The 27,723-nt window shown below is 37.1% G+C and overlaps 4 protein-coding genes across 7 annotated transcripts in view; 2 read left to right on the forward strand and 2 right to left on the reverse strand.

Moving 5' to 3' along the window:
• LOC146480319 (F-box only protein 31-like) overlaps window positions 1–9,143 on the reverse strand; it is a 44,184-nt gene extending 35,041 nt beyond the window's left edge. Inside the window, exons 1-9 of one of the 2 annotated variants that reach the window (XM_085109470.1) lie at window positions 8,872–9,143; window positions 7,566–7,628; window positions 6,583–6,659; window positions 4,811–4,978; window positions 3,807–3,896; window positions 3,581–3,702; window positions 2,821–2,899; window positions 1,402–1,485; window positions 814–974 (exon numbers count right to left, since the gene is read on the reverse strand). In XM_085109470.1, the coding sequence (XP_084965596.1) occupies window positions 814–974; window positions 1,402–1,485; window positions 2,821–2,899; window positions 3,581–3,702; window positions 3,807–3,896; window positions 4,811–4,978; window positions 6,583–6,659; window positions 7,566–7,628; window positions 8,872–9,022 (995 nt within the window). In that variant the 5' untranslated portion in view covers window positions 9,023–9,143. The remainder of the gene's footprint in view (window positions 1–813; window positions 975–1,401; window positions 1,486–2,820; window positions 2,900–3,580; window positions 3,703–3,806; window positions 3,897–4,810; window positions 4,979–6,582; window positions 6,660–7,565; window positions 7,629–8,871) is intronic. The other variant, XM_085109468.1, reaches the window with a different exon arrangement.
• Window positions 9,144–9,243: 100 nt separating this feature from the next.
• LOC146480323 (microtubule nucleation factor SSNA1-like) lies at window positions 9,244–11,669 on the forward strand. Its single transcript, XM_085109472.1, has 3 exons — window positions 9,244–9,396; window positions 9,553–9,752; window positions 11,310–11,669. The coding sequence occupies exons 1-3, from the start codon at window positions 9,345–9,347 to the stop codon at window positions 11,427–11,429; spliced, it is 372 nt and encodes a 123-aa protein (XP_084965598.1). The 5' UTR covers window positions 9,244–9,344; the 3' UTR covers window positions 11,430–11,669.
• A 2,622-nt stretch (window positions 11,670–14,291) lies between these two features.
• Window positions 14,292–27,710, reverse strand: LOC146480324 (putative RNA-binding protein 18). Of its 3 annotated transcripts, XM_085109481.1 has the most exons (7): window positions 27,617–27,710; window positions 25,400–26,153; window positions 17,547–17,608; window positions 16,653–16,779; window positions 16,425–16,517; window positions 15,820–15,887; window positions 14,292–14,724 (listed from the first exon to the last, which is right to left on the reverse strand). In XM_085109481.1, the coding sequence occupies exons 2-7, from the start codon at window positions 25,586–25,588 to the stop codon at window positions 14,547–14,549; spliced, it is 717 nt and encodes a 238-aa protein (XP_084965607.1). In that variant the 5' UTR covers window positions 25,589–26,153; window positions 27,617–27,710; the 3' UTR covers window positions 14,292–14,546. The 3 variants fall into 3 exon arrangements, with proteins under 3 accessions (XP_084965607.1, XP_084965609.1, XP_084965606.1); XM_085109483.1 differs by lacking the exons at window positions 25,400–26,153; window positions 27,617–27,710 and adding an exon at window positions 17,746–17,783; XM_085109480.1 differs by lacking the exons at window positions 14,292–14,724; window positions 15,820–15,887; window positions 16,425–16,517; window positions 16,653–16,779; window positions 17,547–17,608 and adding an exon at window positions 22,456–22,823.
• Window positions 17,818–23,484, forward strand: LOC146480325 (uncharacterized). Its single transcript, XM_085109479.1, has 6 exons — window positions 17,818–17,925; window positions 19,191–19,276; window positions 19,572–19,722; window positions 21,476–21,729; window positions 22,272–22,414; window positions 23,008–23,484. The coding sequence occupies exons 1-6, from the start codon at window positions 17,851–17,853 to the stop codon at window positions 23,136–23,138; spliced, it is 840 nt and encodes a 279-aa protein (XP_084965605.1). The 5' UTR covers window positions 17,818–17,850; the 3' UTR covers window positions 23,139–23,484.
• Window positions 27,711–27,723: the final 13 nt, after the last annotated feature.

Below are 27,723 nucleotides of genomic sequence, written 5' to 3' on the forward strand. Positions count from 1 at the left end.
TATTATTATTATTATTAATTTTTTGGGGAGAAGACAAGGATCCATCAATATGTTATAAGGTCTCGTCTGTAGAAGCCGTACCCTTTTTCAGAGCCGAAAACAAAATTGTACGCAATTTCATACAAATTACAAAATCTATGTAATATACATATCTGAACAGCTGACAGTATATTAGGAAGCAACCCACCCCACCTTCCACCCCCAGCATCTCAGATTACTCTAACGTTTCGTTTATGAACTAAAGGATAGACGCACTGAGAAAGAGTTGAAATGCAAACCAGACGTGAAAACTGCCCAGACTGGGAGAAAAACAAATACAACAAGGCACGCGTGACGGATTACAGTGTAGTGAAGAGGCGGATAAATTTTACTCCACTTGCGTCTTCCAGTTGTTCGAAGTTCAGGCTTCACATTTTCCGCCCTTTTCTTATCATACCATCTTTCATGTGAAAAGTGACTGATTTTCACCATGGCAACGGACCGGAAAGCGGATTACTCTCCGGTTGATACTAACTCATTGCACTATCCAGGCTTTGTGAAACGACTTTTTATCGACTGGGTAACTATTCGGTGGATAGCAGTTTTCTCAGGTGGATAGGCCTATTTAGTGGATAAAGTTATTCGCTCTTTGAAGAACCGGAAATCAATGTGAAAGTAACAGCGTTTTGGAGAAATCATCTAGTACTGAAAGAGACATTGAAAAAAAAAAATGAACTGTGTATTTGAAAGAAGGCCCAGATTATACGGCTGTAAACAGGGGTATCATGAACACAAGATTAGGTGCAAAACAACCACAACAGGTAAGGCACTCACCTAGCCTGATAACCTCGTGGAAAGTTTGTATATCTTGCTTCATACACTTGAGGTAGCTCAAACTGCCGTAGCTCTCCCTCAGGGATCGGTGTGTCTTCAATCACAGGCCTTCTCAAGTCAACTTCAAAGGTCACCTGATCCATTGGAACATTGGGGTCTCCCTGTTGATATGCAAGGTCGTGGTTATTGGGTTACCTCTGCCCACAGGACTGTTGTATTTGACAATACAAGATTCACCAATGGGCGAATGCATGTCCGCAAGTGAGCCTTACGTAACATGAGATATACAAGTTTGATAGAACTCAAACTTTAGTTTGCCTACACCTGAAGCTTTTATTAAAGGAATTTTCAGTTTCTTAGATACATTTTATGTACAACAGTAAAACGCGCATCACTTTCAAAATTTGTGTTAAAAAAAAAAAAACGAAACCTACCTTACTGTGGAAATAAGTTATAACTTTGAAGAAAAACACAACACTATCAGTTTAGTTTTAAAGACATGTTTCGACCGTGACTTGTAACAGCTATCGTCAATGGCTGTTCCCTGCTATCAAGACTATTCACTGTAGAAATGTACTTGGCACGTACCGTTATCTTGGTGCCTATCATTTTTTGGTCTGCTACATTATAGGTAACCATCACAATTTCCACTCCGTGACTGCTGTAAGTGCCCTACAATTACAATGAATAGGACGAAGTCAACATAGGCTCGATAACCCGCCGCCGCTCGTCAAAAAATGAGCCGGCACCCCTCCTCTAAAGAGCTTTCTCGGGGAGGAACAAAGACCGGACTCGAGAGAGTGGAGGAAATTGAGCCTAAATTCAAGAGCTTGGAGCAATTTTAGATTGAGTTTTGGTTTTTATCGAAAATATGACCAAATTCTGAGGGGCAAGTGGCTGTGCGCAATGTTTTTCAATGAACTGTCGTAGGCTGCATATCAAAAACGGGTGCAAAGGGAACGGGACAGGAAAAACCTAAAATTTGACAGCAACGTTTCTTCTGTTTTCTCAGAATAGCCCTCACTTTTGGCATACGACCTACAACAGGTCATGCAAGAAACTCAGGCCAATTATTTACACTGAGTCTGGTTGCATATTCTTCAAAATCAACCTAAGATTAGACATACGCCTTTTATGCCCCCAGTCCTTCAATTTACATTTTCTGTGAGGGATATTTGATAACGAAAAGAAAATTTCACCATTACATCACACCACAGGTTTACAAATTCCACTTAACTGGCTCTAACGCTACTAAACAAAATTTCACCTACCAGGCAACTGCGAACGATTTTAACAATTTGGACCGTGACTTTCATGACATTAAATCGCTATTAAGGTCTATTAACAAAATTAAGGAACTACGAGAACTAGCTCTGTAACTCCTTTCGCCTACAGCTTTTTATGGTTTTTCACGTCGTGTACAATATGTTTTAGAGCTTCTATTTCGTACTTTATTTTTAGTATTTTGTTTATTTATTATTTTTTAGCAGGGCCATTCTGTAAAACTCAGCTTGTGATGAACGCACCCTGCCTAAAGATGATGATGATGATGATGATGATGATGACGAGCATTTCACATTTATGACTGTGAGGAAATAATAGATTAAGGAAACAATCTGTATATTATAATAATAGGGAGGAAAGACCTTTGCTCTTCAGGCAGTTAAAGAACCTGGTTGGTCATCCATCGGAAACCCACAACCTCTCCCGCTTTAATCTAACACCCTAACAATTTTATTACTTGTGATCTGAGAATCTTTCAGTAATGGCTTGGAGTATTTTGTTGTTACTTTGAGTTATTCCATAGTCTGGGCTGGTGTTAATAAAAATATCCTTTCCTTTACAAAAGACACAACCTAAATTTACCACACCTCTCACAACATAACCCTTATGTGAAATAAAAGAACTGAGAATTATCTTCAGAAATTTGGTTCAACATTGTCAATAGGTCCAGCTCTGCATGACTTCAGACCCTAGCATAACACTGACAAAATGGTCCGTATTTACCTTAAATACACCAGGAGTCATCACAAGTTTCTCTTTATTACGCGGGGGAAGTTCAAGGGCTTCAAACTCAAGTGGCTTGCTGTGGAAAAGAGGAGACACTAAAGTTTTATAGCACTTTCAAAAACTCATTTATAATTCATAAGCCCATTGACCTATCAAATGGTCGATAATACATCACATGCACTGACTTTATATCAATAAACCTCCCCCTTATTAGTATGTGGCGTTTTTTCAGCTGATAAAACACTCCTCATTAATATTCTGTGTTTTTCTCGTATGCTTATCTCCAACGTTCACAAACGCATAATTGTTATGAACTCTATTGAGACAAGCTTTTCCAGGAATGTTTTTGAAGCTGTTCAAAAGACTCGCAGCACATTTCTCGCAGCAGCACTCAACGATTGTTTTTAAACATTACCCAACATATTGTGGGGTGGGGAATTGTACAGGAGGTGTGCTGGTTCTCTGTTGCTCTTTGCATTTGACGTAGAAAGAACGGAGTTGAGATTGTATGGCTCAGGGGTTTCATTATGGGCAGGACATCAGGCAAATTGACTGTCTGTGAGGACAACTCCACCCAGCTGCTTTTAACATTTCGACTGACTTTTTACATAAAAGAACATATCTTAAGTCACAGTGTCCCTATCCTGCCCCGGTTCACTAACCTCTTGCCCTACTTTTCAGAATCTTAATGAAACCTCTGCAGATAGCTCATATTTTACATAGGAAGGTACCAACCGCAAGGTTTATGGATGAGTACCTGTGCAAGGAGTGCATATTAACGTATCTCATAAGAACCAGCTGAACCATGTGAGGTTGAAAAAATAGCAGATTTTCATTATTGTACTCCTCCTTCATCCACCTTTTCAGAACATCCATTCCCTGTATAAAACAGTTATAAAAAGATAATGTTAAATTACTTCCTTATAGAAATATTATCATAAACAACCCCCAGTTATAGTTTCTATTAACAAAACAAAACAAACCTGTTCTCTGTCTGAAGGAATGTCATGGTTTTCCTGGCTGTTGCACTTGAATCTGAACTGAGCTACCTTCCCTTCATCACTTTCTTCCACCTAGTTATGGTGTCGATAACGAAATGAAAATGAAATTTAAGACATCAACATTTAATCATGGAAAGCTGAAAGCATGTTCTTAAACTTACTGTTATACTAAAAACCTTAACTGAGTTGCTCTAAGAGGCAGCAAAAGTGTCCCGACACAATCTTTCCAAAACATGTGCAATGTGGCCATATGGTGTTGGGTGCACTGTCTGTACAACTCACTACTACAGACCTGTCAACCCCAAAGAGTGAAAAATCTGGATGTGGACTCAAAAATACCTGGTGATTCATCACCTGACTTCGTTATTTTAATCTACATCTTGACGGTAGTCCATTATTAGTACTACTGTAAGTACAGAGTAGAACTTATCAGTAAGTTTCTGATTATCGCATTCCCTGCTTGACTCGCCATTGCTTGTTAACTTGTCTGACATAAAAGGGCACGGCCAGCCAATCTTCTACCCAGAATTCACTTACAGGTACCTTGGCTGAAAGGCACAATGGAAGCAAAAAAGTGATCCATGTGTGTAAAACACAGATTTTTAGATCAAAAGAAACTTCTGATAGCTTCATTTTCACTAACTATAACAGTCTAGTTTTTTTTTTTCAGACCAAAACAGGAGGTTTCAGGTCTTTGTCAGGTGACCATGAAAAAAGACAAAAAACTGGGTTGTTGGTAGGTCTGCTACTACTAGAGGTTGAGCTACACATACACGCAGCACCAAACATTAAATTATATTCAATTTTAAGACTGGTTAAAGCTTTCGTTTTTTGTACAGACAATTTGCAACTTTAATTTCATTTGAAAATTTTTGATACTTTATTCTTAAATGTGTAGTCTGTTTCAGTATAGGGTATATTTTTCCTTTTTCATTCCTTACTCAACTTTCTCTTTCTTTTTTTTTTCATTATTGTAATCAACATACTTCAAGGGTTCCGCTGTGAGGTGACTCTTCCCAGTTACTGTAACATAAGGCCACAGGTTTCCCTTCTTGTACTGTTAGAGCAAACATGAGCTTGGGTCTTAATGGGCTTGTAATGTCAGGGTCAAAGGGTGCACGACAGTCAAATGCCTCAATCCTACCTGGTGAAGCCTACAAGAGAAACCATTGACAATAAGAATGTTAAAACTACCGTATTTGAGTTGAATTTTGTCTGCCAGATATTGATTCTGCACCTACATGTACTAAATAATATTTACTTAATCTTAGAATGTTCAACAAGAGACAGGCTGAATTTTGATAAATAAATGTATTTTTTCAGTAAGTGACGCAGATACTCAGAAAAAAGAAAATCCAAGTGCTCCCAACAGGACACAAGCCTATGATATTCAGATACTCTATCACTAAGCTACAGGACACTGTGCTGGTGGGAGCTAGCATCCATTCCCCATACCCTTGAACAAACCTTGTAAATTAATTTATTATGTGTTACATCTGTAAGTTTTCTTTGATTAACCTAAACTGGTTTTTTCAATAGAATTGCAGATAAGTGGATCTCCCTGCCTATGGAGGTCCATTCTGCATCAAATGTTAGTATTTTTAAGATCAACGTGATAAATGTTTTGATGCACCACTAGTACATCTTTCATTGTAGTATTTTATTGATGGGACTTTTAAAAACACTGCCATATTTTTTCTCGAACATTATTTTAATGTATTTTAAACCAAAGGTCAGTTAGTATGTGATCTGTCTTAGTATGGGAGTTTTTTGCTCTTTTTACAGATCATCCTATTGGCCCTTTTAATTATTTGTCATCCTTCCTTTTTATTCTGATTGTGCCATTAAACTGAAATAAACGAATAAATAAAATAAAAACTATTAGGGTCGAAAGAACACTTCTTCACTCCCATTTCTTGCTGTTTAAAAGTCTTAAGCATACTGGCCGCACTGCATCATTGAGAGTCCTTATAATGATCTTACTTCCGCATGGTGCACATAAAATGGGGTCATGACATATAATATTATTAAAAACTGACTCAGTTGATAAATATGCAGTTCCAGAGTTTTGATAGGTTTACCAGCCATAGTATATGAGCCATTATACCAATTGTGCCACAAATATGGTAATAGTAAGCTTCAGGGGGAAAAGAAAATATCACAAAATCAGCAAAATTTAGGGATTTTTTGTGGTTGTTTTTAATGAAACAATAATTATTTCACTCATGCTTGTTGGATATGACATGATTATAACCATCTCAGCACTGAACCCCTTGTTGGCTATCTATCATCTTGTATCTAATGCATGCTTGTGGAATAATTATTGTTTAGTTATTTATACATTTTTTCTTTTTATTTTGGTTTGTCACACTTAATAAATTATAATATGCAAATAACACATTAGCAAGTTTGGTTTGGTGACAGGGAGGTCTGAACTGGAAGCCAGGGGCTTGTGATGTCTACCCTTCCTCTGGCTTAAAATACAACAGTACCGGTTTATTATGTTGTGCTAGCTTGCAGGTTTTGATCCCACTTCCTTTGGATTTGATACTTTCTTCCAGATGTCAAGGCTGCAAAGGAGACAACATCCTGCTTTCCACCAGGAAATTTTAATCCAGTATCCTTATATGCTTGCAGTTCAAGGTTGCTAACACATATCGACCCACCTGGATGTTTAAGTATCTTCTCGCTTCCCTGCCAACCTTTTTTGGACACTAACACATTCAACATGAATAACCAATAGACAATGAGACCTCACCTTAATATGAACTAAACCACCATAAGGATTAAAATGAAATTTCCAAACACCAAGTAGGCAACCAAATTTGTGTAGCACTGACATTAAAAAAGACAAAAGATACATTGAAATCAGATGAGTTAACACAAAGAAATGAAACTTTACTTGTCTCCCTCTTGTAAAAAGTCTGCTAGCCCTAGCATGTGTTATTTTAAACACACTGTCTTCTTAGCTCCTGTTTCTAAGGCAGGGATCGCAGCCACTTTGTGAAGGTCATTGGCTTAATTTTCCTTAGGTAGCTATATATAGGGCACCAGTATATTGTAATAATTTGCTGCAATTAAGGTCCATATTTATTGATTAATTTATGCCAGGTGGTCCTTACAATAAAATTATTGGCCATTATTATTTTTGGTCAATTTGCAAGATTTTGTTCTTTCTCCAATACTGACCTCCAAAACACTATCAACCAATTTAAGAGAGATAAACCAAGGAGCACTGTTCAAATTATATATGTATATAACAGCTGCAGTTTCCCCAGGTAAAACTCCAACTATCATTGATGGGTTAGTGATCATGTGGCTTTAACTAAATTCCTACATACATATAAATCAGCAACTGCATGGGATGCATCAGTATGTAAATTTTATCACGATTAATTTTTGTAGCCATGCTAAATGATGAAGATAAAGTTAACCTAGTTGATTAGTTCTTTTGTGCATTTACTATGTAAATTTCAGACGTTTGGTTTGAGAGCTTTGAGTATTAGTAAAGTTGTGTTAAAGTTGTTGTTTGTTTGTTGTGCTCTGCCTGTATAACTGCCTGTAAAGTACTTAATGTCTGGCCCCTCCAGAAATAGTTAGTCGTTTTGGTTTCCCTCGAGTCTCAATGTTTACCTAAGAAATGTGAGACTGTTGGGAAACAAAACTAACTGTTTTGCTTGGGCCAGACATTAAGCGTGGCATCCAAACATTGATTCAATTCTCTGGTTTTTAAGGACCTACCAATGACATAAAGGTCACGAAAGGAATTGAGAGGCCATTGGTCCAACGATGACACACCATAATCTAAAAAGAGCAGGATAAATGTTAGTTTATTATGAAAACTGGCAAATTCCTCCAATAACCCAGCAAAGGAATTTAATACCAGGTGGATTTAAAAGTAAGTTTTGGAACAATCATATATTGGTTAGTTACTTGACAAAATTTGAACAAAATCCTATTGCACCTTCGATTTCGGATGACTGTCCTTCATTCTAAATTGGAGATTTTTATGAAAGCTGCTAAATAAGTGACAAGGTATTTTTAGGACAGAAACAAAAAACAATGATGACAAAACAGCTGCATGCATACTATTTACTATTCTAGGAACACAGTATTCTAAAAAATACTGCATTGTAGATTTAGATTTAGATATGCCCTCCAATCATGTCTTAAAGTAGTCTAGATAAGTTCTAAAAACAGAAAGAATCTTAAAACAGATGTAGGGTTCTCTAAATCGTCATAACATTTACTATTAAAATTGCTGATGGTCAGTGTCAGGTGACAATTAAGCGTTATCAGCTTTTCACCTCAAGAAATGTGCACACTGACAGTCTGCACCAGTGGTCTGTTTGGGACCTTTAACAACAGTAAATTTGCACAGTTTGGCCTTGTGTTAATGTTGTAGCTTCTATCCAGAACAGAAATCTGTTCCAAGTCCTAAACTCGACAAGAACGAAGTGCATATATCACAGGAATTTGCAGTAACACACCATTTTGGTACAAAACTTGTGCATGTCCAAAGTTTGCCAGTACATACAGGTTTTGTACAACTATGTACAGTAAAGATCCACAACCATTTTTGTATTGGCAAAATATGAATGCAACCTGAGACTTCTTTCCAATCTAGAATTCAACCTAGTTCTTAGAAAGCAGGAGGTTTTTTTATGTTTTGCCCAGCAATTCAGTGAAACCCGGAACTCAAACTGAAACTGAAACTAACAGCTAAATTAAGCACTAAATTTGCTGTATTAATCAATCAACACTAAGTCCTAAATGTTGCGGCCCAAAGCCTACCTGACAGGATATTTTAATATTTCTAACGTAAGTTCAAGAATTCTTACGGATAACAGGAACAAACGTTTTCGCAAAGCGCTTTAAATAGGAACGAGTTTTAACACGATCAAAAGAAGATAGATCTGAGCCATGCATTATGAGGTAAATCACGAGAAACATCTCATCTTACATAAGTTTGTCACAGCATTCGATGGCTCGACAATGTGGACAAACAAAAACTTAGTACAAAAAGTTTAGCCTTTATTTTTCTTACCTCTGTCGCACAGATGTTGCCAAATTTGGTCGATATATGATGCAGCTCTGAATCTTTGACATGTCATCGCCACAACACTAAGCTCAAAGCCATTTAGATGTTTGAAAATTGAGGCCAGGACCTCGTTGGCGAGGCAGAAAATTTCCGCCATCTAAGTCATTTTCACCTGCCGGGCGGCGGATGAATATACTCAATATACAGTAAACGAAAGTTACGAAGACCACTTCCTCGTCTGCTCAGATACATTTACCAATGACTTAGCACAGCCGACGGCCCGAGTACGTAGCGAATGGGAGCGAATGGTGTTTCACGATCTCAGGAATCGGAAATGCAATCTCGCCATGCATTGTGGTTATTGTTTAGCTCCCAGGACAACGCGAATCAAACATTTCGCGGGAGATAAAAAATAACTCTCTGACAACACACTGCAATACTGTACGTTAGACCGTGTTTTAAGCTTTCTTTTAGTCGCGATGTCACAGCAAGGAGCAGCGTTACAAACATACAACAACGAACTAGTTAAATGTAGGTATTTTGGGACAGTAATGTTTACAGGAAGCAGGGAAATTAGACGATGATGTCATACATAAAGCCAGTTTTCCGCCATGTTGATTTCGTCTTTAACTAGTATTAAAGACAACTTATAAACTGAACATTTTACTTTTCCCATTTCATTTCAAGGCATAGAGGATCTCTGTACAAAAAGAGATGAACTTCAGAAACAAATACTCAATGAGGAGGAGGAAAAATCGAAAATACAAAACGACATTCGCATTCTTAGCGAAAGATTGGCGAAGATCAACGAAAGCCTCGCGAAGAAGATAGCCTCCAGAAACGAGTATGACAAAACAATTGCTGAAACGGAAGCAGCTTACATGAAGGTTGGTCTTAACTTCCTTCAACTATTAAAAGTGAAGTACTTACCATTAAAAGTATTGAATTTATTTGCCTGCAGGTGTTATTTAAACTGTCACGACAATTACTCATTAGAAAGGGCCTTATATGGGGACAATTGTCAAACTACATGACTGACCCGGCGTGATCAATCGATGACAATCTATCATTGGAAATCCAAACGATGACACTGTTATTGATTGTTATCGGGCAATTAGTAATCACAAGCTTTAGTACTCTAATTGGTCTAATTGCTATTGATAATTGCCATTGACTGCCAATCAGTTGTTATTGACTATCGTTTCCTGTCAAGCTGATTGTTTTCTATTAATTTTCAATCAATAATTGGTGGTTTTGTTGCGCTCATGGTCGCATACATGTCTAGAGACTTTTGCCGTGGCTTTTGCACAAATAACCAGAGAAATATGTGTCAAGTTGCTTTGACTATCTACCAGGTTGTAGTTAAAGGGTACCACAGGTGCCCATTTGCTGCTGACGTTAAGCAGCGATTCTTTGCTCAGAAGAAGAAAGGAGATTGTGGGAATACACTAAAGGTGATCAATAAGATACACCATATTTCTTTTGTAGATGTATTTCTTTTCTTCAAAAAAAATCTGCAAATAGATGACAACCGATGATAATCCATAGCAATCGATGACAATCGATGCCAATTAAAAAACACAAATTTTTGGTCATTGATTGGTCATTGATTTACGATATCAATCGATTAATTGTTATTGATTTTCATCAATATCCATCAGTTGTTATCAATTTCATCGACTGATCACACCGGAGAGTGAATGTATTAAAGCTAACATGTTAGAACTGCGGGTGAAAGATGACATATATGGAAGATCAGAGATGCCAGCCTCTGGAAATCTGAAATCTGGAATCTTTTGTGCCACCCCACCTGAATCATCGACCCACTCTTGACCCCTAAGTGCCCTAAATCAACTTTATCCCCAGGGTGCATTCCTTGTACGTACCCCTGGTACATACCATGCTGAGGATATGCCAAGAGTTATGAAATTCTACACCAAACAACCACTGAAGTGCCTACGGCAGGGAAACGTTACACTGACTGCCATGCCAATGTTGTCCCTCAGTCTCCCTGCTCCCCTGCCTGAAGACTCTAAATCCTATATTGGGAGAGAAATCCTGGATATTTTTGGATAACAACAGTTCATTTGAATGGTGGCAGTTTTCAAAAGCCAAGGTCATTTTTCTTCACACCAACACCTATGAGGTAACCTTATGCCAGAAACTACCTCTGTCTTACGCTGCTGTACACCAAAGACCACGATCATGTGCCAGTATGCCAAGCGATTTGGAAACCCATGCCAAAGGTGATGGGCATAACTTAGCAATCACTCGGACTCATTTTAATGGTTGTAAATTAGCAAACCACAGAAGGAGCTGTTCCCAACGTGACAAATACAAGAGAGAAGAAAGCGAAACAAAACTGTTTGCTTTCATTTGAGCTAACTAAAAATAATTGTAAATAAGAACAAATGTTAATTTGTTTTTGGTTTCTTTGTTTCTAGATTCTTGAAAGTTCCCAAACTCTTCTGCATGTTTTAAAGAAGGAGACAGCAAAGGACAAGCCCCAGGCAAGCCACAGTCAAGGATCACTGCGTGATAAAACTGGAACGCAAACAACATGAATGTGGACAATTTGCACTAGTCGACAGTAGACAGATAAACTAAAGAAGTAACTTTTGTAGGGTTTTTACTTTGTACACGGTATTGCTTTTTGTTGGTTGTAAATAGCAGAACTCATGCATTTTGTACAGAAAGATGCAAAGTAGCAGAATAAATATTATTGAAAACAGCCTACTATGATAGCAACAAGTTTGTAATAATTATACAGGTTACACTGAATAAATGTGAGTTACAACTTTTCAGATGTCAGTGATTCTCCTATCTTTCTTTCCTTTTGTTTGACACTGCTTAATGATAGCTATAACAAGTAAAAAACAAACCATTCTAGAGAATAGCATTCCATTAAATGTTATTCCCTTGAAATATAAGTTGCCTTAAAAATTTTCTCAAACCTTCACTGATTGTCTACTAGTACTGTATGCATTATTTAAAAAAATGCAATAAAAAGAATCCATCATTGTGCCTGAGAAAGAGGTGTGATCCACTCAAGTTACCACATAATTATTTGCAATATTCACTTTCAAGTGTAAGCCTGTCTGATCAGTTCTTGCTATGGCTGGTGTGAGCAGGAATTACATCTTAGATAAACCAGAACCTCGAAAAACGTCATACATAGAATGTAACGGCTGATTTAGACGGTACAACTTTTGCTTACGACTGCCGCATGTGATTTCTAGAGCGCGCACTGTTCGCGTCATGCAAAAAATTGCACACAACTCTCGTCATTCAACATTGCCTATACGTACAATTGTCGTAGGATTTTAAAACATGTTTTAAAATCCTATGGCATTTTTTGTGACATACATGACAGTCGTAAGCAAGTTGTAGATTTGATTTACATGAGACAATTCGTGTCCTAAGCCTGTCGTAAGCTTGTCGCATGCAACAAAGTTGTACCGTGTAAGTCACCCTTAAAAAGCATGAACAGCAGTTAAAGATAATTTTTTGGTCAGTGAAGCACAGTATAAAGCGGTATATTTGACCCAAAAGGTTTCTTGCACGAGTTTCTCAGTATCACTATTTTCTGTCATAATTTTTTCCTAAAATGTTTTCAACAAAAAGAAGATAACAACTAAGTTAAAATAACAAGATAAAAAGATGGCCCATGATGCTCCTTTAGGAGAAAATAACCATTTAGTAATTGGCTGAGCTTAGCATCAAGGAAAACCTGGTTTGTTTCAAACATGCACAAGCTGATAATGCCCAAAATTATGCACAGTAAGAATGCACCATCTTTCTTTAGGAAAGAGTAAGGATTCATAAGTTATTTCATACCATAAAAACTGGAATAAACTGCAGCTTTTTTACCATAAAAACAAATTGAGACAAAAGAGTGTTAATGCAGTACACCTTGACATTGATTCCTCAAACATAATATATAAAACAACAGGAAAAAGTGTGGGTCCTGGGGCTCACTTTTTAAACATTCCAAAGTTTTGTTGACTGGTGGCAATCATGTCACAGGCCCATATTAACCTTATGGATTGGCTGTGACACTTATATGTTAAAGGGTAATGTGTGATGGATCATGTGATGTACTACATGGAAAAGTAATTATACCCTCATCCAATTAATACAATTATTATAATAGTAAAAATTCCCAGCCCGCAGCCCCTGAGATTTATGTGAGAAGTAAGTGTATTAGAATAAACTATTGGTTGTTGGTAATATTATTAAGAATGGAGTAAAGCATTTGACCTGTAATGCACCTGTCATTAGCAATCCCCTGAGGGGTTACTCCAAGGAAAGGGAGGGAGTTTGCAAAGTTCCCTCTCAAAAGTGCTAATTTCCTTCGATTCTCTTGGAAGGGGACGTGTGCTCGAGCACATGGCACAAGATAACCCCCCCGGACACTTCAAGTACAGTAATCTGGTCCCCCTTCATCTACAACTACTACAACATGGCTTCTTGTTTTACAAAGGCCACTATTTTCCCTGTAGACAAACCTACCTCATTTCCTCCTCCTTGCAATGGAAATTATCAATCAAACTCCTTGTAAGGTCCCATACAAAGGTCTACTTGCCCAAGATCCCTTCCAGGTAATAGCCAATGATGTGTACATAAACAGCCTTTGAATTCGCATTTCAGCATACAATAGAGGTAGACTTAAGAAATAATATGGGATAAGTGGTAATTTAAATTGCCCACATGCTTAATGTGTTGCATAGTAATAATTTGCAAAGTAATAAAAATTTGATAATTGTGAAGAACAACTCTCCTCAATCATATTTTGTCAGCTAACAGGCAGTACTTTATCATTTTCATTAAACGGTGACAAAATGGATGCTGAACAGTTGACTGACAGTTTGTTGAGGAGACTTTTCTTCACAACTTGCAACAATTTAATGTTAATTAAGGAAACTATGTATAGTTGCCAGGTCTTGTAAGTATCAGAACTGTTTAGAAACTGCCTCCACAGGTTATTTGCATTTAAACAAGACGGTGCAAAGAGCAAGAAACTGGAAATGAATGTGAAGTCCAAGGTACCATGGGAATGAAAACAAGAAAAGGCAAAGGAAATTTAATAGCCCACTTTAAAAAAGAGTGATAGCCTGGGTTGAGAGTAGCTGCCCAAGCGATTGTGGGAAAGTTTGGGGGAGGTTGGCCGTTATTATCGCATTCAGCGTCCCCCCAAACAATCCCACAATCACTTTGGCAGTTACTCTTGACCCAGGCCATCACTCATTTTCAAAGTGGGCTATAGGTTGTTGGGTTTGTTTTATCACTTAAAAGTGAATGGTATCGCATATTTACGAGCACAACTCAAGGTGACAAATAATTATCATTGGTCGTGTTTCAGTGCTAGTTTGGGAGATAATAGAAGTGTTGCAACAAACCAGTAAATGGCAATGAAAATGTTTGGCTCAAATTCAAATAAAATTTATTTTATTGGATGTATTACAAATTTACAGTCTTTCATAAATATGTACATTAATATGTTTGTATTTTTATTATACCAAAAAGTATTTCCAGAAGTCAGATGTTTTTGCAACATAAGTTGAAACTTTGCTTTGAGCTGTCCATCTTACCACACAAAAGTGAACAGTCATGCATTTGTGACTGGTAAGAGTGACGGAAACATGTTAAATGCTATGTCAGGAGGTATTTTCAAACTGTTGTCATCTGGTCTCTTTGCTTTTTCCTCTAACATATCTCTCCTGCTTCTTGTATGGGTGAGTTCTTGCTTTCTCACTCTGAACAAGGAGAGGATGTTTCCCTTGTGCTTTTGTTTCACTGTCATTTCCACTCTCCATAAGTTTGAGCTTGGTCTCAATCGCTTTTATTTTGGAATCACAACTGAAAGAGGACAAAACAAAAGCATACAGCTGTAAACCTGACTGCTTTCAATAATCAACCTTGCAGATCAATTTCTTTGGAAGAAAAACATGGGCCAGGAATTCACTATTAAATGTAAATGACCAGCGTTGACACCATATTTTAGAACCACACAACTAAAATAGCTATTATCAGATGGGGTTGAACACATCTACATAATTAGGTATACAGTGTACACCTGTTGCAGCTGCGTAAACTCCCTGAGGGGGAAGGCAATCAACTCCAGTTTGGATGGGGGGCACCACGCTATCAAACCCTGATCTGGCAGAAAATATCAGGCTCCACTTAAAAGATGGGGAGGGGGGGGGGTGGGTTAGCCTCCACCTGGATATGCTACTCACAAGGCAATGGTTTTTCTATCTAAACTCTTAAATAGGGCACAAGAATTTTTTTCTTCACTTGAGAACATCATAGACAGTACCATAGACAAGGTTTTTTCCCTATTCTCCATTGGAAGACAGTTGAATGAAACTATACCAGTCCTGTACATTTATGTAATTACTGAGAAGTATTTACTAGTAATAAGAATTAATTAGTTAATAAATGATAGAGCATCACAGTTATGTGTGCAATTTAAACAGCTACAAAAAAAGCCTGACAAACATTCAAACCTGTTCAAGGGTTCTTTTCACAGCTGTGTAAGTTGCACACATTACTGTGATGGTCTTTCATTTAATTCTTTCATCTGCAGGTCAAATATGTGAATTTCAGATATTTCACTTCCATCTCTTCACTTCTATGGGTATATTATGAATTCACAAATGACCAACTCCCAGTGGGTTTGATAGTTTAGTTGGTGGAGCACTGCACTGGTATTGCAGAGGTCATGGGTTTGAATCCTAGCTGTTCAAGGCTGAATTTTTTTCAGACTTTCTTTTAACGGCTAAGTTATGTACACAACTACAATGGTCTCTAATCAATTAACATTTTCACTCACAGTTCAACTTTCTTATATATTTTCACTTGCAGTTAATTATTTAGTTAGTTAGCTGGCCTAGTTTGTGGTAGGTTGGTTGTTTAGTTGGGCTGTTGCTTCTATTCATATGTCCTGCTGACCTGTCAAGTGAGCTCCTTGATATACCTGCAGATGGTAGTATGTTCTTTTCTCCTTGTTCTTTTATACCCTGTATAGAATGAGAACATTTTACACTTCAAGGTCTTGACAGACTGTTTTACTCTATATCTAAACTAACCATTTTTTCATTTGATAATTTAATAACAGCTTACATTGTACAGCGGAGCATCTACTTAAAGGAAAAACTCTACAGTGTGAAATAAACAACAACACAGTAATCTTACTGAATATAAAACTAAAATGAGAGATTTGCTTCAGTGGCAGTTTAATGGGGTTTCGGAGATCAGCGTATGTTGTTTAGAAAATCAAAAGACTGTTGTAGAGGAATTTAGTTTTGGTAATTCCAGTTAAGCGCTTAATTATCCATTGGCAAAAACAACAACAGGATTTCATGAAGAACAAATCTGTAATTTGAGTAAACGTCTTTTTGCAACTCAACAATATAGAGCTTTGGTTTTTCCTAATCACCAGCGTTTCGAACTGGTGACACTGACAGTTATATCTTTACTGTAGCAAGTTTGTGCAAAATCAATGTAAAAATTAAATCCCAACAAACTTTCATGTCATAAAAAACAGGGCTTCTTACTGTAATTCCTACTGGTTTCTTTGCCCAGTTTACGACCAAAGGCTTAGACAGGGCTAGCTTGCCATTCAATCCCTGCAGGGCATTTTCAGCTTGCTGTTAAAAATAGGAATAAAATCCAATAGATAGAGTAAATGCTAACATTTAAGTATTGTTAGGACTATTTTTTAATTCAAAATATTTTGAATTACTTAGCAATTATGGAGGGAAAAAAATGGAGGGAGCACCCACCTCACGTGTCTTGAACTCAACAAAACAATATCCACGAGGTTCCCCTTCTTTCACTCCTGATTTATGAAAAAGAAATTCAAAGCTCTTTACATCTCCAAAACGCTGAAGAATTTTCAGCAGATTATACCTGAGAATGCAGGAAATAAAAAAAATATATATATGGTAAAAAATAAAATGTTAATGGTCATTGTATACCCTAGAAGTGCAGGTTCCTTGGTCATTCAATGTGCCAGGGGATGAAAAAGAAACCTCTGTAACAAACGTGCAGCTGGCCAAATAAATAAAAGATTATGGTCTCAAACTGGCTGTCAACTGGTTTAACTGGCTTGCACAAACTGTCCCAGAAATTGGCAGGAGATTGGAAGCCAATGGAATTCTGTGGCACGAAATATTTTCAAGGGAACAAAAAGCTTGTTTATGTTTGCAAGCAGTTTGCAAGAATTCCATCCAATGGTTCAGTATTTAAATGGTAAAATTTGCTGCAAGGCGCTAACGATTAATCAATACCTTGAACGCGTAAATATGTTTGTGACTTTTGTTGGCGTTTTTGGCCAGAACTTCCTTTGAAACTTTCAAGACGGAGTTGTTGGTGTGATATGCTAAAATGCAGGACTGAAAGTGATGATTCAGAGGACATATCATGGCATACATCTCACTATAGGAAATCAGATGTTTGCAGATGTTTCTTATTCGCCGCCGACACACAGGGAGACTAAGGAACCTCTGCATGCAGGGTAATACTATTATTTAATAATAAAAGCTTTGTTTCACAAGAAGAGAAGGCAACATCAACATTTACTATGGGGCCACATTACGTCCTTAGATTTGAACTTACATGATAAGCATTTATTTTCCTCAGAAATCTTAGTTTTAGTGACAAAACATACTACTCACTCGCTTAATCGCTTGTCTAAATTTCCAACCCATAACTTGTTATTTAGATTTTCATCTTTGCCCTGCAAATAATAAAGTTACAGCTATGAGATGGTGATCCTTCACAAGATTTTACCATTAAGATTAAGTTACACCAAAAAGTTGCAAAAATGACGACTGAGCAAATGGTACGAGAAAAATAATAAAAAAATGTGCAAACCTTTCCCCCACTACAAGCCGCCATATTGATGCAGTTCAGTTAGCCTTACATGACATAACAAGTCTCTTGTGTAAGATCCATGCCCTCGCGTCCAAAATATTCAAAATGGCTGACAAAGAAGAAGAAGCTTGTAGCTCGCGAAGAACGAGCAAAGATTCAAAGAGTTCAAAAGTTTCGAAGGTAAATTTGCTATTCATTTATTGACAATGTTCCTTACAGTAGGTTGTTTATTTGAATAGCTCACTGTTAGAAATTTTAGCGTGGTCTTGAGATAGTATAAGGCTTTATTTCTCAGGCAAAAATTATGAATGCTTTGGACCTTGTTAGTTTTGATAGTCACTAGAGATTTGGAATTTCTCTATCTTTTTTCTAATGTTCATTTTACTATCCAATGTATATCCTCAGTTATATAATAAAAACTTAATTTAATTAAATCTTTTCAAAGTTGAATGTTGAATTATAAAACAGTACTCAGCAATCCTGACTAGGGATGCCAATTTCTTGAAGATTTATTAAACATATTTTAGAAAATTAAATACGTTTTCATTTTCCCTTTGGTTGCCTGGTTTGTTCAATTGATCAGGCAATCAGCAGAGTGGGAGGTTTGGTTGCCACTCCATGAGTTAGACTCAAGTCAAGTCAAGTCAAACCAACTTTATTTTACTCCAAACATAAATACAATGCCCTTCTGACACAGTACCTCTCATCTGCCATAGCAAGTAGTATGCAGTTGTTTGACAGTGGTGTAGCCAGAGGTATATCATAAGTGATATAATTCTGATGTAGCCTATAGGCAAATCTTTGACAATATTCAATTAAGCAAAGTGCTCCGAATATCAGTTGAAAGTACTTCAGACCTCACTGCATTATGCCACACGGGAGAAAAAAAATGATGTATTAGTTACAGGACATGAACGTCTGAGGTACAGCATCTGATAGAGCTTCTGGGTAACTGAAGAAGAAAGTGCTATTTTTTTATTGTAGATAGTGTTTGTAAAGTATCATACATGTACCATCGCTCCCAAGGGAATACCCAAGTTTATTTAATTTAGTAGATGGGGAACCAAGTAGTCATATACTCGGAAAAAAAATTCCAATAAAGCCTAAAAAATGGTCATTAATTTGATTTAGTAGATGGGGAACCAAGTAGTCATATACTCGGGAAAAAAAAAAGTCCAATATGGCCTAAAAAATGGTCATTAATTTGAAATGATAAAAGACAATAACCACTATGCATTTGTGCACACATTATTTTAAAATTAATATTATAAATCAGGCATAAAATTAAAGACAGTGGAAGTTATCAGTGTCTTGCATCATTAGTGAAACCAGCCATTTATCATTGATCTTCATTTATCTGCTATAATAGCCTGAGAAAACTGACAGTGTTTGTACCCAAAAATGTCATCTGTGTACTCAGGCTTCTATATACATTCTAATCATAGGAGTCAAGGAGGCCTAGAAAACGCAGTAGCAGCTCTGAAAGCTCTGAACGTTCAGGAACATCAAGCAGTTCTAGCAGCCCTGTAAGGTAATATCAAAGGCCAACAAGGCTCGTTTCAATCTTGAGAAAGTGAAAAATTAATCCCTGAGAATTGGACCACTAGTCTGGATCTTGTTACCACATAGAATTCTGGAATTTGCTTAAAAGAAAAGGAAACTTATGGAAATTCTCATAAAAAAGTTGTTAATGAAATGTAATAGCTCCAAGTTTATTATTCTTTGTTTCTCCTTATATTTACTAGTATTTACAGAGTAAGATATAATAATATTTTATCATAATTATGTACCTATGTATTAAATTGGTAGAGGTCTTTATTTTATAGGAAGAAATCTAGAAAGTCAAAATCAAAAAAGAAAAGATCAAAAAGAAGTCCGTCAACAGAAAGTAGTAGCTATGATTCCAGTGGCTCTGAGCAAGAGGGAAACAAGAAAAGGCGAAAGAAAGCAAAGCACAGTGAAGAAAGGAAAAAGAAGGTAATTTCTTAAATTTTTCTACTACTGACATTAAGTAGAACACAAGCTGTGAAAAGTGTAAGGTCAAGTATTGATTGATGTCCCAAATATAAGCCCATGGACAATGTGTGTTAGCTTAAGGTGGCTGAACACAGTTTGCGCGCGCTTTACAGATTCTGTAAGTGATGCTATTAAGTGCACGCTAGGGTTGTGGTACGCAAATACGGCGGTCGATAAAGTGATCACTCAATTTCACATGAAATGGATAACAAAGTTAAGTTTTGATCCTAAATAACAAAGTTTCTCGTTTCTGGACTCTTTTTCTTTTCTTTCCGAGCAAAAAAAACATTCACCAAGACCTTTCCCATGCTTTTCATCTTTGCCATGAAACCCAAATAAAACCACGCATGCGCATTTGACTAAAACATTGCGACTGGTTGTTTTCATGGAAATGAACTGTTTTCTAAGGAACCGCTCATTAGAATTCCCTGAAATTTGGCAAGAAAATAGTTCCCTAAAAGCGTAACTCGCCCACAAAGAGAAACCTAAATATAACAGAGGGTATCCTCACAAAACATTAAAATGCAAAATCAATATTTGCAGGAGATCTCTCTGTCAAAATTACATGAAAATAGTGCAACTGTGTCAGTGTTTTGCGAGTTGTTCTGGATACAAAAAATGGAAAAAAATCTAATAAGTACATTTTCTAAAAATAAAGGAAATCTGCTATGTATGGACGTTTAATAGTTCGCTGCATTGCCATGGAAACGGTACTTAGCTCAACAAGACGTACGAAAATACATTTTTTCTTAGTTGGTCTTACACCATACCAATTTTGGGCGTCCAGAAATACATAGTTTCCAAATAACGTCTTCTAACACCTGTACACTAAAAAACTGTATTCGGCCACCTTAAGTGTTTCAAGTTGTTTTTAAATACAAAATTCCCTCCACTAATAAGCCCTGCCCTACCCCCCCCCCCCCCAAAAAAAAAAAAGTTAACCCTTCCATAAAGGGGAGCAGGGATGGTGCAGTGGTGAGAGCACTTGCCTCCCACCGATGTGGCACAGGTTCAATTCCCGGACTAGAGTTTGTTGTTGGTTCTAGTCCTTGCTATGAGAGGTTTTTCTCTGGGTACTCAGACAGTTTTCCCCTCTCCTCAAAAACCAACACATCCAAATTGCAAATCGATTGCTCGGGGCATTAGCATTTATTACTAGTGGCCTAACCAGCCTCACAAACCCAGAGGTAAATAATTAAAAGTATTTTTCATTTTATTTTTGTTGTCTATAAATAAGTGCCTAAGAAGTCCATCAAATGAATACTGTATATCGGTATTCAGAATTTTTGTTATTTTGTATTCACTTGGTCACAAACATGAAACTACAAAGCAACCAAACAGTTTGTCAGCCCTAGAAGGGAATGAACCTCATGGTCCTCTGCGCATCTATCACAAACTCTTGCTTACTGTGCCTTCCATGAGTGCATGTGGACTCTGAAGTTTAAAATTCAACCAAATGGTATGCAACTGACCTCTGAGAAAAAAAAAACGTCTGGCTCGACAGGGTCAAGAGGTCATGTCCGTGCACTGTGATTGGAAGATATTGATCCACTTTGTGGGTTTCTGTATTTTTGCAGTCAGCTGATTGTCGCTGTATTTATGATTGACAGAAGTAAAATACATAAATCATTAGTTGGGGTTGAAGTTCAAAGTCTGTATGTTATTGAAAGGTGCAGTTATGCTCACCTCAGCTCTAATATTCTTTGCTCTGTAGGATAAAAAGAGCAGAAGAAAAAAAGACAAATCCCGGAAAAAAGAAAAGAACTCCAAGTTAGCTGTGAACCAACAGAAATATGGGAAATATGGAATCCTGATGGAAAGTGACATGTTCAACAAACAACAAGAATTTTACCTGTGGCTTCAAGAAGTAAAGAAAATCAATCCAGAGGTTCTTCCCAGATTTGAGATGAAAAAGATGTTTGATACCTTTTCTGAAGACTATAATACCGTAACATTGCCGCACAAAAAGTAAGGACACATAATAATTGAAATAACTTAGGCTATATAATGTCATGTGTGTCAACCACTTTAAGAGATAAGCATTAACTTATTTTTTTTTTTTCCAGTTTGCCACATATAATATTCATGTGAGGTTACAATGGTTGCAATGCTCAATTGTATCATTGGTTGATCTGATATTTTATGTCTGGGCCAAATAGGAAATAGTGTTAGCAAGAGACAAGAGTTCAAAGAAGTTTTGTAATGTACATGAGTCAGTGAAGATGCAGGAGAGTTAGAGTCCAAATGAGAATGAGGAACTTTCATCAACTTAAATCATGAAATTCAATCAAATTCAAACTCCTCCAAGTATGCGCAAGTCACCAAGAGCTTGTGATGGTATCACACCAAATAGGAGGAAAAGTTTTGATTCTCGGAGAGACTTGTTCTTGCATAGCCATGGCCCAAGCTTTATTGGGAAAGACCCATTTTAGGTTTAATCCCCTTCAGGTTCAAGACGTTGCCCTCCTTCTACCAAAAAGTCTAGGAACAAAATTATTTTTCTCTTCCAGATTTTATGATTTAGAAAGATGGGAAGCTAAACAGAGAGAGAAAGGAAGGATGAAGGCTCTGAAGAAAGCTCAGAAACAAACGGTTTCAATTGAAAGTGATGAACTACGACACAAAAGTCTACATTCAGGGCCAGGAGGGCCTGGTAAGACAATAATAAAACCAAAGAATAAGAATAATAATAACAATCACCATCATCGTCATATCATCATCACCATCATTATCATCATCATTATCACAGTATTTATAATGAAGCACTTAGAAGCATCAAATGCATTTGTAGTTAAAAGGACCTAAAAATGTTAAACAAGGCAGAAGGAATCATATGGTTCAAAGTGATCTATTTATCTTATGATTTTAAAAAGACAAGTGTCAGATCATCTCCTTGCCAGATTCATTTCCTTGAACAAAGATATTAAAAAAGTTCCTTAGAATCTGTACCTAGAATCTGTGCCTAAATCTGTGCCTTGATATGGCAGTTGCAGTTTGAGTGTCTTTGTAACCCCAGAGCTGTGCTTGTGGTAGCTTTGTTCTCCTGTCAAGTTCTACAGTGTCTGCGAGAGAGAGAGAGGGCTTTTCATCCAGATTACCGATTTGGCACAAGGCTTACAACCCTGTAATTTAAATACACTGTCACTATACCCTGCTACCGTGCCATGAGGCATATGTTAACCAGGATGTGTTAGTTAAGACTTGTGTTGATATTGTGCTGTTTCTTTCATGCTTCTTTCATAACAGGGATGAGTAGAGGTGACTTACTTGAAATGCAAAGAATCATGAGAGAGAGACAACAAGAAGATTACAAAAAGAAAGCTGGAATGAAAGTGGACGAAACTAAGGGTGTGCGGTATCAGACAATCCTCCATTGACAGCTTGCTGTTTTGAAATAATATTATTGGCAACAATTTTCACAATACAAATAAATTGCTAACATGTACATAATTTCGTTACAAATGTTTTAAGAAGGTATCAAGGCCTCTTGAACTCTTAATTTTACACTGTAGTTGTCATCTTTTTGTTTTCAATTAATAATTAAAAAATATTTTTTCCTTTAACTACAGGAAGTAACATTTTTAATTAGTAACTCGTTTGTAAATAACATATAATATTATTTGGTTTTATCAACTGAGCTGATGATAAAAAGGTAATAGGCCTTATCACGGTTTTTGACGCCATTTTGACGGGTAGGCAAACAGGCTTGAAATAACAGTGTTTGTATTGAAATCTTTTTATTTTCATTAAACATCGCTTCTGAAAAATTCATGAATTGGAAACTTTTGGCTCTAGGAAAAGGATTTTAAGAAAAAAATTGGTGGGATGTAGCTGTGACAGAAAGCGTCCAGTCGTGTTTTGAACTTTCTATACATTTCCCTGTATTTTTTCCCGCGAACTATTTTTAGTAGCAGTTCACGGCCGGTTCGCTATACAGACAAATGTATGGAAAGTTCAAAACACGACTGGACGCTTTCTGTCAGAGCTACATCCCTCCAATTTTGTTCTTTAAATCCTTTTCCTAGTGCCAAAAGTTTCCAATTCATGATTTTTTCAGAAGCGATGTTTTATGGAAATTATTTGACATCGGATTTTCATACAAACATTGTTATTTCAAGCCTGTTTGCCTACCCGTCAAAATGGCGTCGAAAACCGTGATAAGGCCTATTTAACCACTGTGAAGAGATTGGAGAGCTGATGTTTCAAGCACTAGTCGTTCATCACAGCAAATCTACTGGTAGAAGAACAGTTGATAAAATCAAGCACTCATTTTCTCCTCCACCAACAAAGCACCACAGTTTCTCTGGAAACTGACCCCTTTTGTAATGACATTTTATGGCTTTAACGAGATCCAGTTACCCCTGGCATTCATTGTGAGAATTTTCACAACACATGAATAATTGTTTGCCTTTTTTGTAATTACAAAGAAAGCATGCAAATGGGTTGCTTGTAATGGTGCTTATTATTTAAAGAAAATCTCAACAAATTCTCTGATGAGGTATATGCCCGAAAAAAAATTCCTTTTTTGATGGTAAATGCTGGACCAGGTATTAAGAAGAGGTCGGAAGTAATATTATACATTTTAGATGTTTCCCGAGACGAAGTCCCGAGACGAAGTTGAAGGAAACATCAGGACTCGAGGGAAAACAAAACTAACTAGTTTCCCGACGGACCATTCATTAACTGCTTTGTTATATATTTAGACTTCCCTTTCAACAATCACAACAAAACAAACAAACAAACAACTGAGAGGGCAACAACTGCAGAATTGTATCCCGGTCGGGATACATTTGTATTTGATCAGGGGAACGTGACCAAGAATCAACCAATCACAGTGCTTGTTTTGTTGAGTGAAAGTCCAGGTATATAACAATAATATATTTACTTACCTTATAATGTAATAATGATAGTGATAGAGATTTCATGGAAGGGCATAGAACATACTCAAAGTTTAAATAGTCAAAACTTTAAAACTAGATGTGTTCATACTAAAGAGAGAGAACTTTGCACAGCTTTTTGTAGTTTTCAAGGAAATACAATCAAGTATTCGCCGAACTGAGCTGAGCGATAGTAAATAATTATTCCTTGCCTTAAACATTGGATAAGTCCTGGCGTTGGTTGATACATGTACATTTATGTCATATTGTTGACATTGACAGTGAAAACATTTTTACAGTGTTTTCAAAGAAGCAAGAGAGCAATGTTGTTAACATTTCTTCAAAATGCATTTTAATTACCTTGCACACAAAATGCAATGATGTACATGTACATATTAAATTATTTTGTATAATACACTAATCGACAAGCCGTCAACAGTCATCCAAAAAACGCCTAACAGTTGGCAGACAAACTGCCAACAGTAAGCCAACAGTCAGCTAAGCTGAAAAAGACCAAGATGAAAGTTGGCAGAAATGTGCTGTGTGAATTAAAGTAAAATCTCAGTAACCTGTAGCAATGAAAAGAAGTTCCCTTGCGCCATCTCACTGAAGTATTTTAAGCCTGAGTGAATAACAAAAATTTTCCTACTCGAAAATGGTTTGTTTTCCCTGAGAGTATCAACTGTATTTTTCATGGCACTGTTCATCAACAATAGACTTTTGTATTTTACTGAAGTGATAAGTTGCAAATAAAGACTTACACTGTGCATTGTTTTTGACTTGTGTTGATTCTTGACCAGATATTGAAAACAAGGATTTGTGCTCATCAAGTTGCAGTGTATGAAAGTCCAACAAATTGTCTTCATATCTTTCATCTGACCAGTCTTCTGGCAGCAAAACAGCATCCTGTTCATAATGTACATTTTCCCATACATTATGTTGGAGGTCATCCTTTTCCAAACCTCTGTTTCCTTGTGCTATTTCTGTTTGTAACTGACAGTTGTTCTTACATTGCATGTGCAAGGCATGAATTTTATCACTATTAGTCTTTTTTGTATTGTTACCCATGGCAGTAACATTGTCACTGACATCAACACCAGAATGTTGAGTTACTGTTTCATTTTGCTCTACTGGAGCTAAAGTTTTTGAAGTTCCTTTAAATCCTAAAAGTTGTACTGTCCTTCTTCTTTTAGTAAATGCATTTTGTTTATCGATTTCCTCAGAATCCACAAGTTCAAGACTCTTTCTTTTATGTGCTTTGCTGGGGATGTCAACTTCAGTAAAAGGTGCTCTCATTTTTTTCTCTTTCTTACCAAAGGGTGAGATATAATGTCTCACCAAGATGACCTTTGCAGTGCCTTGGTCTGTTGGCTTCAGTGCAATTGACTTCTTTGAGGATAGCCCTTCCTTAGCTGCAGTTATTTCAAGTTCCATTGTGTATCATTGATTAATTTAGCTGATTGAGCAATTAAACTTCCCATCCAGATTTCAGCTATGTCAAACTCCTTTTTAAAACTAAAAAGACAAAATGAACTACTTCAAAAATTTAATGCAATCTTGAATTACCTTGTGAATAAAGCCACAGTTGCCTGTCATTGTTTCCGGCAGCTACTAGAGCCATTTTCCCCGTTATAGTGGCAAGTAGGAGTCAGAGCCGGCTGTATTTGTAGGCCTCAAAATAACGAAAAACCTTCTGTTCATGCTACTGGTTTAGGATTTTTTAATCAGCCACTTTCATTGGTAACACTGTTTCTAGAAATACCCATTCTTTTTTCTTTTCTTTTTCACCATTTTCCCCAGGGGGGGTTCTCCGGATTTCAAGTGACGGGGATGATCTAATGGGGGCAAAAATCAAAACCCAAAAACATCCCTAAGGCTAATCCAACAAAAAATAAAAACACTAGAAATTAAATGTCTGTGTTTGTTTATTCATCATACCATCTGAAGTAATCTTTTCTGCATCTGGTAGTCATTCTGACAACACTCGAGACACCCAAGAACATCTTCTGTTTCAACAATAACATTACGCAGAATGAAAACGTGGCCGGATACGCAGGCACTACTACGAATCTTCAGATTGTTTTGAATTCCCAAAAAAATCCCTACTTAAATCAAGCCTCCCAAAAAAATACTTGCCAAATTTTCCCACCCAAAAAAATCCTGGAATTGAAAATTTCAAACCCAAAAAATCCTTCGATCATCCCTGTCCATTGAAATTCGGAGTACCCCCCTGGGCATTTTTCATGTCGGTTATCGACCGCAGACATCCAGTTTTACTTGCCATGGAGTTCGTATTCAGCATACAGACAAATTCCAAATAACCCCCCCCCCCCCCCCCAATAAAAAAGCCTTCCCCTCGAGCAGTTAGTCGGGGGAGGGGGCATGATGGGTGCTTTCAAATCCAATGTGTATTTCTTGTTTACATTTTTAAAACGAGAGAAGTACAAATAACCAGCATTACCTTTCAACCCTAAAAATAACTAAAGGGTTGAAAAGGATATGCTCTCCTTCGTTCCTTTTGGTATGGTAATGGAGGCAACTTCATGCCCTCAGAGGTGATACAAATTGGCTTCTGTTTACTTTATCTTTATCAAGTTTTACTTGGGAAAAGTAAGCTTTACTTTCTTGTTCTCTCGCCTACACCCCAGGAAAACAAAAAGTATGATTTCCCCAGGGGCCAGATTGACAGTGTTCTGAGTGTTGGTAATCTGCATACCTAAACAAGTTCTACTTAGGTAGCTGGTATAATTTTACATTCTAACAACATGCCGTCCCTTCTTTTATGTCTTTTTACCTCAATCGGAAGATCGTAGGGCGAAATTAAACGGAACACCGCGAGACAAAAATGGCGGCGTGCACCACAACGTACCGGTACTGAGCTGTGAGCAGATTGGGGATTGGATTTACGACATTTACTAGCTAGCAGTCTTCTTTGAAAATGGCTTGATAATTATCTACTTCTATTCCCTGACACCTACCTGTAACATGACAAGAGCTGAAAAAGGCTGAAAATAGTTCCTTTTCTCGCGATTTGCTTTATGATACAAATTTGGCGCCTATATGCAAAGTCTGCAAAGTGTGTTTT

Source organism: Pavona decussata, unplaced genomic scaffold (assembly GCF_977016875.1).
Source record: "Pavona decussata unplaced genomic scaffold, jaPavDecu1.1 SCAFFOLD_53, whole genome shotgun sequence".
NCBI classification, from domain to species: domain Eukaryota; kingdom Metazoa; phylum Cnidaria; class Anthozoa; order Scleractinia; family Agariciidae; genus Pavona; species Pavona decussata.

What these genes read in the sequence shown, in the direction of transcription:
- LOC146480325 (XM_085109479.1), top strand. Translation starts at nt 17,851, where the DNA reads ATGGCTGACAAAGAAGAAGAAGCTTGTAGCTCGCGAAGAACGAGCAAA. An exon ending in AGTTCTAGCAGCCCTGTAAG is followed by an intron (nt 19,277 to 19,571) that starts GTAATATCAAAG and finishes TTTATTTTATAG; the next exon opens with GAAGAAATCTAGAAAGTCAA. An exon ending in GTGAAGAAAGGAAAAAGAAG is followed by an intron (nt 19,723 to 21,475) that starts GTAATTTCTTAA and finishes TTTGCTCTGTAG; the next exon opens with GATAAAAAGAGCAGAAGAAA.
- LOC146480323 (XM_085109472.1), top strand. Translation starts at nt 9,345, where the DNA reads ATGTCACAGCAAGGAGCAGCGTTACAAACATACAACAACGAACTAGTT. An exon ending in CAACAACGAACTAGTTAAAT is followed by an intron (nt 9,397 to 9,552) that starts GTAGGTATTTTG and finishes TTTCATTTCAAG; the next exon opens with GCATAGAGGATCTCTGTACA. An exon ending in CGGAAGCAGCTTACATGAAG is followed by an intron (nt 9,753 to 11,309) that starts GTTGGTCTTAAC and finishes CTTTGTTTCTAG; the next exon opens with ATTCTTGAAAGTTCCCAAAC.
- LOC146480324 (XM_085109480.1), bottom strand. Translation starts at nt 26,072, where the DNA reads ATGGAACTTGAAATAACTGCAGCTAAGGAAGGGCTATCCTCAAAGAAG. An exon ending in AGTCAAAAACAATGCACAGT is followed by an intron (nt 22,824 to 25,399) that starts GTAAGTCTTTAT and finishes TCTCTCTCGCAG; the next exon opens with ACACTGTAGAACTTGACAGG.